Genomic DNA, 14386 nt, shown 5'->3' on the forward strand with positions numbered 1-14386 from the left:
ATCACTGGAGCCCAAGTGATTATGTTTCTAATCAAGAGGAAAAGCGTTAAGAAGGCATCATTTCATATATTTGAAATTGTGGCAAAATATAAAACTGGCTAGAATCCTAATTTTTCAAAATGTTTAACAATAATCTAATATATTGACAAAATTTTACAACCTTTTAATCTAAAACTGGTCATGAAATGAAACTCAAAACTTTACTCAGTACTAGGCTTTTTTCTGCCACAATTCTGTAGTAGACAACCTCTAAGATGGTCCCCAATAATCCCCACCCTATGTTTTTCAAGTTCTTATAAAGCCTCTCCCCCTTGTGTGTGGGCTGATTTTAGTGATGCACTTTATTTATTTATTCATTTCTAATGAACACAGCAAGTGATGGGATGTTATTTCTGGGGTTAGGTTTCAAAGTACTTTGACTTCTGTCTTGCTCTCCCTTCTCTCACTTTCTTACTCTGATAGAAATCAGTTGACATGTGAGACGCTCTATGGAGAGGTGCACATGGCAAGGAACTGATGTTGCTGGCCAGTACCCGTGAGGACCTAAGTTCTGCCAACAATTCTGCTTGTAGGTGAAACTTCAGATAAGCAGCCTTGTGAGAGACCCTGAGACAAAACTAACCTGTGCCCAGATTACTAACCCAGAAAAACTATGAGAGAATAATTATTTATTTTAAGCCACTAATTTTTTGGAGTAATTTATTATGTAACAATAAATAACTAGGATAAATCCCAACAGAAGTAGTATTTCCATATCTGCTTTTAATCCATAAATTCAGGATAAATAACTTTGTGATGCTTCAGGTAATATTATCTACAACTTATTCACTAGTGTTTGTTCTGTGGCATGTAGTTCATGATCAGTAAGTATCATTAAAATTCACTAAAGCAAAAAGCATATGTTATTTAGATTTAAAACTAGGAGGGACAAAGTTTTACCTTCTATTAGGCAACAATTCTTCTGAAATGTAATGTTTATGTGTGACATTTAAAGGGCTGGGTCAGTATATGTTTCAGAACTGGTTAAACTTAAAGAGTAGACTAGTAGAAAGTTTTAAAATAAACACTTAGTGACGCTATTAAGAAAAAATTGGATAGGGGTGAAATTGTATTACTTTTAGGATGAACATAATAAACACCTTTCTAATTAGAAATTTTGTTTTTTTTCCCTAGTATTGATACATTTTGAGATTGTGTGGTTTATTTATTATATACACACAAAGGGTGGAGAGATATTGAGAGAGAGAGTAAAAACAAAATAGGATGAGATTTGACTTTCAAAATAAGTTAATCATTACAGGATAACATTAACAAAGGTGTGCAGTACCATATATATATATATATTTTTAATTGAAGTATAGTTAATCTACAGTGTTGTGCTAATTTCTACTGTATAACAAAGTGACTCAGTTTTACACATATATATATTCTTTTCCATTATGGTTTATCCCAGGAGATTGGATATAGTTCTCTGTGTTATACAGTAGGACCTTGTTTATCCATTCTAAATGTAAGTGTGCATCTACTAACTCCAAACTCCAAACTACCACTCCATCCCTTTCCCTCCCGCACTCCCACTTAGCAACCACAAGTCTGTTCTCTATGTCTGCGAGTCTGTTTCTGTTTCATAGATAAGTTCATTTGTGCCATATTTTAGATTACACATATAAGTGATATCATATGGAATTTGTCTATCTCTTTCTGACTTCACTTAGTATGTAATTTCTAGTCTCATCCATGTTGCTTCAAATGGCATTATTTCATTCTTTTTTATAGCTGAATAGTATTCCATTCAATATATGCAATATATGTTCTTTATCCGTTCATCTGTTGATGGACATTTAGGTTTCTTCCATGTCTTGGCTATTGTAAACAGCACTGCAGTGAATACTGGGGTGCATGTATCTTTTTGAATTACAGTTTTGTCTGGATATATGCCCAGGAGTTGTACTGCTGGCTCATATAGTAATTCTATTTTTAGTTTCCTGAGGATCTTACATACTGTTTTCCATAGTGGCTCCACCAACAGTGTACAAGTGTTTCCTTTTCTCCACACCCTCTCCAGCATTTGTTATTTGTAGACTTTTTAATGATGGCCATTCTGACCAGTGGGAGCTGGTACCTCATTGTAGTTTCATTTGAGGATTTGTCTAATAATTAGTGATGTTTATCGTCTTTTCATGTGCCTACTGGCCATCTGTATGTCTTCTTTGGACAAATGTCTGTTTAGGTCTTCTGCCCATTTTTTGGTTGGGTTGTTTATTTTTTTGTTGTTGAGTTGTGTGAGCCGTTTGTATATTTTGGAGATTAAGTTTGTGTTAGTTACATTGATTGCAAATATTTTCTCCCCTTCTGTAGGTTTTCTTTTTGTTTTGTTTATGGTTTCCTTTGCTGTGCAAAAGCTTGTAAGGTTGATTAGGTGCCGTTGGTTTATTTTTGTTTTTATTTCTATTGCCTTGGGAGAGTGACCTAAGAAAACATTGGTACAATTTATGTCAGAGAATATTTTGCCTGTGATCTCTTCTAGGAGTTTTATGGTGTCATGTCTTATGTTTAAGTCTTTAAGCCATTTTGAGTTTATTTTTGTGTATGGTATGAGGGTATGTTCTAACTTCATCAATTTACATGCAGCTGTCCAACTTTCCCTGCACCACTCCCTGAAGAGACTGTCTTTTCCCCATTTTATATTCTTGCCTCCTTTGTCGAAGATTAATTGATGGTAGGTGTGTGGGTTTATTTCTGGGCTCTCTATTCTGTTCCATTGATCCATATGTCTGTTTTTGTACCGATATCACACTGCTGTTTTCATTACTGTAGCTTTGTTACTATAACTTTGTAGTATTGTCTGAAGTCCAGGAGAGTTTTGCCTCCTGCTTTGTTCTTTTTCTTCAGGATTGCTTTGGCAATTCTGGGTCTTTTATAGTTCCATATATATTTTTGGATTATTTTTTCTAGTTCTGTGAAAAATGTTATGCATAATTTGATAGGGATCACATTAAAACTATATAGTTCTTTGGGCAGTATGGCCATTTTAACAATATTAATTCTTCCAATCCAAGAGCATGGAATATCTTTCCATTTCTTTGCATTCTCTTTAATTTTCTTTATTAATGTTTTATAGTTCTCAGCATATAAGTTTTTCACGTCTTTGGTTAGCCTTATTCCTAAGCATTTTTTTTTTTGGTGCGATTTTAAAAGGTATTGTTTTTTTGACTTTTACTTTCTGATATTTCATTATTATTATAAAGAAATGCAACCAATTTCTGAATATTAATCTTGTATCCTGCTACTTTGTTGAATTTATTATCAGCTCTAGTAGTTTTTGTGTGAAGTCCTTAGGGTTTTCTTTATATAATATCATATTATCTGCATATAGTATCAATTATACCTCTTCCCTTCCAATTTGGATACCTTTTATTTCTTTTTCTTGTCTAATTGCTGTGGCTAGGACCTCCAATACTGTATTGAATAGAAGTGGTGAGCGTGGGCATCTTTGTCTTGTTCCAGATTTTAGTGGGAAGGCTGTCAGCTTTTCACCATTGAGTATTATATGGCTGTGGGTTTGTTATGAATGGCTTTTATTATGTTGAGATATGTTCCCTCTGTACCCACCTTGGTAAGAGTTTTTATCATGAAGGGATGTTGAATTTTGTCAAATGCTTTTTCTGCATCTATTGAGATGATCATAGATGTTACACTGATTGATATGCATATGTTGAACCATCCTTGTTAACTTGGGATGAATCCCACTTGGTCATGATATATGATCTTTTTTATGTGTTGTTGGATTTGGTTTGCTAGTATTTTGTTGGGAATATTTGCATCTATATGCGTCAAAGATATTGGTCTGTAATTTTCCTTTTTGGTAATGTTTTTGTCTGGTTTTGGTATCAGGGTGATGGTGGCTTCATAGAATGTCTTTGGGAGTGTTCTTCCTCTTCAGTCTTTTAGAAGACTTTTAGAAGGATCAGTACAATTTCTTTTTATGTTTGGTAGAATTCACCCTTAAGCCATCTGGTCCTGGACTTTTGTTTGTAGGGAATTGTTGTTGTTGTTGTTTTTATTACAGAGTCTAATTTACTTCTAGTGATCAGTCTATTCAAATTATCTATATGTTCTTGATTCAGTTTCAGTGGGCTGTATATTTTTAGAAACGTTTCCCTTTCTTCTAGGTTGTCCAATTTGTTATCATGTAATTGTTCATAGTATTCTCTTTTTTTTAATTTCTGCATTATTGTTTATTAACTCTCCTTTCGCATTGCTTATTTTGTTTATGTGGTTCCTCTCTCTTCTTGGTGAGCCTAGCTAGAGGCTTTTCAATTTTGTTTAGCCTTTCAAAGAACCAGCTCCTGGTTTTATGATTTCTTTCTATTATTTTTTAATCTCTTATTGATTTCCTCTCTGATCTTTACTATTTCCTTCCTTCTGCTGACTGGCTTTGTTTGTTCTTCTTTTTCTAATTATTTTAGGTGACAGGTTAGGTTGTTTGAGATTTTTCTTGTTTTTTGAGGAAGGCCTGTATCACTATGAACTTCCCTCTAAGAACTGCTTTTGCTGCATCCCATAGATTTTTGTATGGTTGTGGGTTTTTTGTCCTTTGTCTCAAGGTTTTTTTTTTTTTTTTTTTCCGGTACGTGGGCCTCTCACTGCTGCAGCCTCTCCCGTTGCGGAGCACAGGCTCCGGATGCACAGGCTCAGCAGCCATGGCTCACAGGCCCAGCCGCTCCGCAGCATGCGGGATCTTCCCGGACTGGGGCATGAACCCGTGTCCCCTGCATCGGCAGGTGGACTCTCAACCACTGTGCCACCAGGGAAGCCCTCAAGGTATTTTTTTAATTTCCTTTTTGATTTCCTCATTGACCTATTGGCTTTTTAGTAGCATGTTGTTAGTTTCCACATAATCATTTTCTTTCCTGTGGTTTATTTCTAGTTTCATGCTGTTGAGGTCAGAGAAAACACTTGAAATAATTTCTATACTCTTATATTTGTTGAGCTTAGTTTTGTACCCTAGAGAATGTTCTATGTGCATTTAAAAAGAATGTGTATTCTGGTGTTTTTTTGGATGTAATGTCCTGAAAATATCAATTAAGTCTAACTGTTCTATTGTATCATTTAGGATCTCTGTTGCCTTAAGATTTTCTGTCTAGAAGATCTGTCCATCGATGTGAGTAGGGTGTTAAAGTCTCCTACTCTTATTGTAGTCCCATCAATTTCTCCCTTTAGGTCCGTTAGTATTTTTTTTAATGTATCTGGGTGCTCCTTTATTAGATGCATATATGTACAGGTGTAAAATCCTCCTCTTGTATTGATCCTTTCATCATTTTAGTTTCCTTTATCTTTCTTTATGGCCTTTGTTTTAAAGTCTATTTTGTCTGATATGAGTATTACGACTCCCACTTTCTTATCATTTCCATTTTCATGAAATATCTTTTTCCATCCCATCAGTTTTAATCTATATATGTCCTTTACCCTAGGTGGGTCTCTTGTAGGCAGCATATTGTAGGCTGTTCTTTTTTTTTTTTTTTAAATCCAGTCCGCCAGTCTATGTCTTTCTATTGGACAATTCAGTCTGTTGACATTTAAGGTAATTATTGATACATCTGTATTTATGGCCTTTTTAAACCTTGTGTTCCAGTTGATTCTGTTTCTTCTTTGTTCCTTTTTTTTGTGTGTGTGGTTTGATGATTTCCTTTCATTTTATGCTTGTATTCTCTTCTTTTTTTGTTTGTCTGTTTTTGATTTGTGGTTACCCTGTTTTACAAGTATGTTAACCCCTTCCAATATCTGCTTGCTTTAGACTGATAGTCATATAGGCTCAAACAGATTCTGAAAAAAAAAATTTTTATTTTCTTACCCTCCTTTCCTGATTTTATGATTTTGATGTCCTTTTTTACATCTTCATGTTTATCCTTTTGCTGTTCCTTGGGTTTTTCATCGCTTTCACAAGTAAGTTTTTTTTTTCTTTTTTTTAATATGTATATTGTCTTATTTAAGTGATTTATTTTCCAATTGTGACTTCTTCTTTCCTATATCTTCTTGCTTCTTTTCTATTTAGGAAGACCTCGCAGTATTTCTTTTAGAATAGGCTCTGTATTGCTGTATTCTTTTAGTTTTTGCTAGTCTGAGAAATTCTTTATCTCTCCTCCTATTCTAAATGACAATCTTGCTGGGTAGTATATTGTAGGTTTGCAGATTTTTCCCTTACAAGACTTTAAATGTATTTTGCCATTCCCTTCTGGCCTGCAATATTTTTGTAAAGAAATCAGCTGGTAGCCTCATGAGGGTTCCTTTGTAATTCTTTGTTTTTCACTTGCTGCCTTTAGAATCTTCTCTTTATCTTCAACTTTTGCCATTTTTATTATATGTCTTGATGTAGGTCTGAGTTCATCTTGTTTGGGACCTTCTGCTCTTCTTGTATCTGGATATATGTTTCCTTCTTTAGGTTTGGGAAGTTTTCAGCCATAATTTCTTCAAATACATTTTCAATCCCCTTTCCTCTTTCTTCTCCTTCTGGAATCTCTATTATGCATAGACTGGCATGTTTTATATTATCCCATAGGTCTCTTATATTGCTTTCTTTTTTTTTTCATTTTTCTGTCTGCTGTTCTGATTGTGTAATTTCCAGTATTTCTACTTCCAGATCACCTATTCTTTCTTCTGCATGATTAATTCTGCTATTCATTGCCTTTTTCTCAGCTTTCTTCTAGGCAAATGAATTTTCTAATATTTTTTGGCTCCTGCTTATAGTTTCTAGTACCTTTTTACAGTAATCTACATTTCTGTGATAGCCTTAATTCCTTCAGTATTTTCTTTACCTCCTCTTTTGAACTTGGTTTCTATTAGACCAAAGAGGTCTGTTACATTGTTCTTTCAGGGGTATTCTCTTGGTCTTTTAACTGGGAATGGTTCCTCTGCTTCTTCATTTTACTTATTTCTTTTACTTTGTGAGTTTAGGAGAAACAGTTATCTACTGTAGTCTTGGAGGGCTATTTATATGCCGGAGTGTCCCAGAGTAGCTTATGTGGGTATAATATTTTTTTGGTGCAAGGGCTGCTTTTAGTTTGGATGCTTGCTATCTCTTCCTTTAGCACGTGCTGGCCATTATCCCCTTGAGTAGGGGGTGTGCAGGTGCGTTGCTCTTGCAGGCTCCCAGGAAGGTGGGGGCAGAGACTGGCACTGGCTCATGGGACCCTTGGCAGTGGCAGAGGTCTGCACTTGCCTCTGGAGTCTGAGATGGCAGCAGTGGCTCGCGCCTGCCCCTGGAGCTCTTGTAGGCAGTACCCTGCCACTTGAGAGTACATACGTGCAGAGAAAGAAGCTCCTATGGTGGTCCTGCCCCTCTCCTCCTGTGCACCCCAACAATGGCACCTTGCTTCTCTAGCAGGCCTGTGTTTCTTCCCGTACTCCCTTGGTTTGGGTGCACCGCACCTCAGCTCCCTCAGGGTGTCTCCACATAGCCAACCCCAGTCCTTTCCCCAGGTCTGCTCCAAAGCCCGAGCCTCAGCACCCAGCCCCCGCCTGCACAAGCACAGGAGCATCTCAGGCTGGGGAGCGCAGGGCTGTGGCACCAACCATCTGTGCAGGTGTCTCTCTGCTTTCCCCTCTGCAAATTGGTTGCACTGCTCTTCTCTGAGGCTTCAAAGCTCCCCCCTGCCATCCTGTCCTGGCTGATTTCTCCACCGGTGAGGGGACTGCCCAGCGTGTGGAAATCTTTCCTCTTTCACAGTTCCCTCCCAGGGGTGCAGGTCCTGCCCTGATTCCTTTCTCTTTTTTTCTTTTTTCTTTTGTCCTACCCAGTTATATGGAGATTTTCTTGTCCTTTTAGAAATCTAAGGTCTTCTGCCAGCATTCATTAGATGTTCTGTGAGAATTGTTCCACATGTAGATGTATTTGTGGGAGAAGGTAAGCTCCATGTTCTACTCCTCCGCCATGTTAATCTGATTCCTGGCATATTTTTTTTCCTTTGTGACTTATTTTATTGAAAGTCAACTAATCATAGTGGCTGTAATGAGATATAAATACAAACTACTTGGAGAATTGGTTTCTTTTTTTAATGCATGCCTTAAACCCTCAATCAGTGAAGATATATTTCATGACCTATAATTCTTCCCTCTAGGAGTCTATCCACATTTAAATTTCCACATTTTACTTTTAAGTACCTGCTATGTGTCATAAATTTATTTTGTGACTTTACGTGTCAAGAACAAATCTTCCTAACTTACAGCTTTGGTTTATATAAGGAGTTCAAAAGGCTGTCATCTATTTTAATGTTTTTAGTGATTTTCTTTTTTCTTATTTTTAACTGGTTAAATAATTAAACCAGTTCAGAATATTATGTGGAAAAAAATAGGAATAAATTGTACAAATGTCACCATAACAAATACAAGGTAATGAATTCTCATGTATATATCTTCGTTATATTTTTAAAATATCTTTATATTTTGGAAGAGGCACTTTATTATGAATTTCATCAGTACTAGTCACATTTATACTTTCACATCTATACTAAACATATCACCTACTTACAAACATCTACTTTTTTAGTTCTACAAATGATAATGTGAGCCTAAAGGACAAGGGCTTTTGAGTGGTAGAGGTAGAAATTGAACCCACTTCACCTGCTCTCAATTCAGTGCATCTTATGCATGGCTCATATTATACATTTTATTATCTGTCCCAGTAAGTCTCAGTAGTTGAGAACCTAATCATATTTTTAGTAGAAAAGCATATAAGGGATGGAGAAAAGAACACTTGCCAAGAATTTGTATTTCTAGCTTTATTGAAATATAATTGACATGTATTATACATGTATAAAACATTGTATAAGTTTAATGTGTGCATCATGTTGATTTGATACACATATATATTGCAAAATGATTGCCATCATAGCATTAGTTAACATCTCAGTTATTTCTCATAATTACCATTTCTTTTTGTGGTGAGAACATTTTGGATCTACTCTTTTAGCAACTTTCAAATATATAATACACTGTTATTTTGTATAATCACCATGCTGTACGTTAGATACCCAGGACTTATAATTTAAGTTTGTACCCTTTGAATAACATCTCCCGATTTTACCCATTCCCCAGTTCCTGGCAACCATCAGTCTACTCTCTGTTTCTACAGGTCCAGCTTTTTTTGATTGTATAAGTGATACCATACAGTATTTTCTTTCTCTGTCTGATTTATTTCACTTAACATAATGCCCTCAAGGTACATCTCTGTTGTGCAAATTTCAGGATGTTCTTTTTACAGCTAAATAATATTCCATTTTATATATATACACACCATATCTTCTTTATTCATTCATCCATTGATGGGCACTTAGATTGTTTCCACATCTTAACTGCTGTGAATATTGATGCAGTGAACATGGGTGTGCAGATATCTCTTTATAATCTGTCTCATTTCCTTTGGATATATACCCAGAAGTGGGATTGCTGGATCATATGAAAGTCCTAGTTTTAATTTTTTTTTTTTTTTTTTTGGTGGTACGTGGCCCTCTCACTGTTGTGGCCTCTCCCGTTGCGGAGCACAGGCTCCAGACGCGCAGGCTCAGAGGCCATGGCTCACGGGCCCAGCCGCTCCGCGGCATGTGGGATCTTCCTGGACCGGGGCACGAACCCGTGTCCCCTGCATCGGCAGGCGAACTCTCAACCACTGCGCCACTAGGGAAGCCCCTAGCTTTAATTTTTTGAGGAATCTCCACACATTAAAAGATACATACTCATGTAGCTGGAAATTGTTTTTTTTAAAAAATGGGGCATTTAATGTATACTAGATAATTTCCAAGTACTTAAAATCATTAACTCATTTAATCTTCACAGTAACCCCATGATATGCATACATATATTTTTGTATGATTTGCAGATGAAGGGATACCGAGAATTTAAATAACTTGCCAAAGGTCACCACGTTATTATATTGCAGACACTTTGAGCCTAGCACTCTGGTTCCAAACCAGTGATCTTAATCATTACACTGTATTTATCATTCTTAAGCCTGCTAATTTCAGGGCAACATGTTTGATAGTCTGAATAAACTTCAGGCTCAAATAAGCCAATTTTTTTTCTTTTTTTCTTTTTTTTTTTTTTGCGGTACGCGGGCCTCTCACTCTTGTGGCCTCTCCCATTGCGGAGCTCAGGCTCCGGACGCGCTGGCTCAGCGGCCATTGCTCATGGGCCTAGCCACTCTGCGGCATGTGGGATCTCCCCAGGCTGGGGCATGAACCCATGTCCCCTGCATCGGCAGGCGGACTTTCAACCACTGCGCCACCAGGGAAGCCACTAAGCCAATATTTTTGTTTAATTTTAAAAATTATTTTGGCTTATGTGCTCTTGTTATAACCAAGAAACTGAGAATTACTCTAAATATCCTGATTATGGGTTTAGAATCCTGTGCATTTTATGATTATGTTCATTCTTTCAAATTCACAGCATCTTAAAATAACAACAATTAAAAAAACCGCACAAAACCTGCGAATGCATTTTACAAACACAACTTAGGAAGTTGGGCTACTATTTTCCTCTGTTTAAATCTTTCTGGGCTGCTGATTAGAACAATATGATTTAGGGTTTTCCCCCTAAGGATTAGGAAGCAATTAGTCCTAATGTGAAGGAATGACGGTCAATGCACATTGCACATGGGAAACATAGGATTTAATATTTGTCCTTGATAAATACAACTTCCTACTCAGTATTTCTGACATAGTTTTACAATGTTACTTGTAAAAAAAACTTCCTAGGGCTAGTGACTACAGGGTTTGTTACCAAACCAAACTTTGGCCTACTCACCAGACGTGGAAAAAAGCCAATCTACTGACACCGGGTTGTGAAGGAAAGTACAGTGTTGATTGAGGGCACCAAGCAAGGAGAATGGGCAGTTTGTGCTCCAAAGACCTGAACTCCCTGATGGATTTCAGGGAAGGGTTTTTTAAAGACAATGTGATCAGCTCATGCACAATTCTCTGATTGGTTGATGGTGAGGTAACTAACAAGGTGATGTTTCAGGGATCTCAGACACCAACCTTCTGGTTCCACCTGGCCTGGGGTCTTTGTGCTGGTGGTCAGCATGCAGTTAACTTCCTCCACCTGGTAGGGGTTTTAGTATCAGCAAAACAACTCAAGGATATGGCTCAAGATATTATCTATGGCCCTTGAGAAGGAACTAAGGATCCTTGACTTTGTTTTATGGCTAAACTGTTATTATTTTGTCTTGCTTGACTGCTTTCCTTTATTTTTGCATTTGCTCACTTCTCTGATTAAATTTGCTCTTTGTAACTCATGGAAGGCAGAGGAGGCTAAAACTTTCTACAAACAAGAGCTGGGGGATCTAAGGTGGGGGGAGGTTGTCTGTCCCCAAGAGGGCCCCGCAGGGTCCTGCTTGGTTTCAGTTTGAATAGTTTCCTTTTATGTATGTAAAACTGAGACCTTTGTATTTTAAAATATTAGTGCTAAATTTGAAGGAGTTGACATTTAGATAACTAAGGAGGGAATGTTTTCAGCAAGACTGGGGTCAAATTCTTCTTAGACTAGACTGTTTCACATAGAATGGAGCTGCCAGTGGAAGTCTAATGTGAACACATGGCATTTAATTTCCATGAAAGTTTCAATATTCTGAGTAAAATGTGGCTATGAGTAAAATAATAAAATATAAGTGGAATAGCATTACAATAGTACCCTGCTGGGTTTCAGCCACCAGCAGTGGAAGGGGCTGTTCTAAGAGCATATGTCTTTTTGGCAAAATTCAAAGGCAGCTGCTCTGGTTAGTTTCATAATGCTCGTGAGATTTCCATTTGATTATAGAAATGATGTCTGCCCTCTGTTGCTAGGCCTGTCATTTTGCATTTGCCCTACCTGTGATGTTATTTGTTAAACTGCTTTTAATGAGAAAAAATACTTCCTGAGAAAAGCTTTAGCAACCCGCATATATTCTTTTTCCATATCTCATCCTTATTTGTATTCCCAACATGATGGATGACAACAGTTGCAAACTCATAATATGATTGTTCTTATCATGCCATGGTCTCTTGTAAATGCTGTCCTTTTTTGAGGTGGTGACCTGTTATATTTCTCTCTGCTGTCCAATTATTTTCTTGTAAAGGACTGATAAGTTAAATATGTGCCTGCTGTTTTTCTCTCCAAGAGCAGTTGCTCCTTTTTACAAATATTTAGAAACTCTGGACTTCCGTATCATAACAAAATGGAAGACTTACTAATATTTTAATCTCTAAAAGTGAGATGCTAAGAGTCTCTGTACACAAATCTTAAATATGTATATATACAGTGAAGTATGTGCAAATTATTGAGACAGTAAATCTGGCTGGAATTGCTATTTTGTCATTTTTTGCTGATTATTTGGGCAGTATACATAGGATTTCTGAGTTTCAATTTACTCATCTACAAAACGTTGAGACAAGTTAACATATATGTTGAAAAAATATAATATGCAGATATATATTAAAATTTCTACATACAGAAAATAGGTGTATTAATCTGACATTAGTATTTCCCTGAGGACACCAAAGAAGTACAACTGACTACTAGGTGAGGAATATCTTATTTAAGTGGTTTGTCTTTTGAAGAACACTTTCTATCAATGTAACTCATTCTAGTTATCTAAAAAAAGTGACTTGTGGAAAAATTCTCTCTTGAAATATTTGTTTTGTTCTGGATTCACAATTTTTCTGTGACAAAAGGAAAACATACAGGACAGATTACAATTTATAAATAAAAGTCAGTAAAACCAGTCAGGATTATAGAACATTACTCAAAAGAGAAAATAGTTGGTTATGGAAATTGAAAGAGCAACACAGGTGCAGAAGTTAAGTGGAAATTATGCAGCCAAAATTTAAAAGAAACATTCAAGAAGTATTTGAAAATGAAGGATTGTTATGGCAAATCAGAGTACCAATAAGAGTATGATCAGTGAACTAATTATATTATGTAAATTAAAGCATAATGAGTAAAAGAAGCTTCTAAAGCTTCTTATTTTCAAATAATGTAAGAGGTTGAGAGAACGGAGCCCAGGCCACCCGTCAGGCCCGCGGCTCGGCTTCCGAGGCGAGGGGAAGCCGGGTGGGCTGGAGTGGCCCCGAACCCAAGCCCTCTCAGCCCCGGACTCCTGCCCGGCAGGAGGAATCTGGGAAGAGGCGGATGCAGGCGCCTCCTCCGGATGCGTTGCTAATGATGGAGGAGGACGCCTAGGTGCTGCTGAGGCCTGCTTCGTGGTACAGCCCCTTCGCCGGGAGAGTTTCTTTAAAGTGCAGAGCTCACCCCTCACCGTCACCCCCGCGAGGTGAAACTGGTCGACGGTGATGGACTAGAGTTCAGGAAGCGCCATTCTGGACCAGCATTTGGCATCAACAGCATTTTATATCAGCGTGGCTTATATCCATCCGAAACCTTTACTCGAGTGCAGAAATATGGACTCACCTTGCTTGTAACTACTGATCCTGAACTCATAAAATGCCTAAATAATGTGGTGGAACAACTGAAAGAATGGTTATACAAGTGTTCAGTGCAGAAATTGGTGGTAGTCATCTCAAATATTGAAAGTGGTGAGGTCCTTGAAAGATGGCAATTTGATATTGAATGTGACAAGACCACAAAAGATGACAGTGCCCCCAGAGAAAAGTCTCAGAAAGCTATCCAAGATGAAATTTGCTCAGTGATCAGACAGATCACAGCTACAGTGACATTTCTGCCACTGTTGGAAGTTTCTTGTTCATTTGATCTCCTGATTTATACAGACAAAGATTTGGTTGTACCTGAAAAGGGGGAAGAGTCAGGACCACAGTTCATTACCAGTTCTGAAGAAGTTCATCTTCGTTCATTTACTACTACAGTTCACAAAGTGAGTAGCATGGTAGCCTACAAAATTCCTGTCAATGACTGAGGATGAGCTAAAGACAGTAATGTACTTGTATTCTCAAATGTGGTTTTCCTGAAACCAAATCAACTTTAGTTGATATATTTCATTGGTTAATTTTTAGATGGGGAAAACTTAACATTATACTTTACTGAATCTGTGCATAATTGTTCCATTCCTTGGTACCTGTTTCACTTTCCATATGGCTGATGTAAGTTATTGCACACTGTTCCAAAGGGAACTAGCAGATTTCATTAACATTGTAATGTCAATTCCTTTGAAGGTAGTACTGTAGATGGAAAAACTTTTGCCATAAAAATAAATGTCTTTCTAAATCAGACCTTTTGGTCAAGCAGCTTGACTCAGAATGTACAGAAATATTTAAATATAAAATAGAGCTAAAGAAATATGAATATTCAGAATGTTTGTTTAGATCCTGAAAGTAACTAATGATAGTCCATAAGTAATAAAATATTGCTCTTATTAGGTCCTTTTGCCATTTATTTCATTTGT

The 14386-nt window shown here is 37.0% G+C and overlaps 1 protein-coding gene across 1 annotated transcript in view; it reads left to right on the plus strand.

Moving 5' to 3' along the window:
- LOC132519095 (mitotic spindle assembly checkpoint protein MAD2A-like) overlaps nt 1-14165 on the plus strand; it is a 65083-nt gene extending 50918 nt beyond the window's left edge. Inside the window, exon 4 of the mRNA XM_060147046.1 lies at nt 13301-14165. Coding sequence (XP_060003029.1) covers nt 13301-13900 — 600 coding nt within the window. The 3' untranslated portion in view covers nt 13901-14165. The remainder of the gene's footprint in view (nt 1-13300) is intronic.
- The last annotated feature ends 221 nt before the right edge of the window (nt 14166-14386 follow it).

The sequence above is a fragment of the Lagenorhynchus albirostris genome, chromosome 4, assembly GCF_949774975.1.
Source record: "Lagenorhynchus albirostris chromosome 4, mLagAlb1.1, whole genome shotgun sequence".
Taxonomy (NCBI): Eukaryota; Metazoa; Chordata; class Mammalia; order Artiodactyla; family Delphinidae; genus Lagenorhynchus; species Lagenorhynchus albirostris.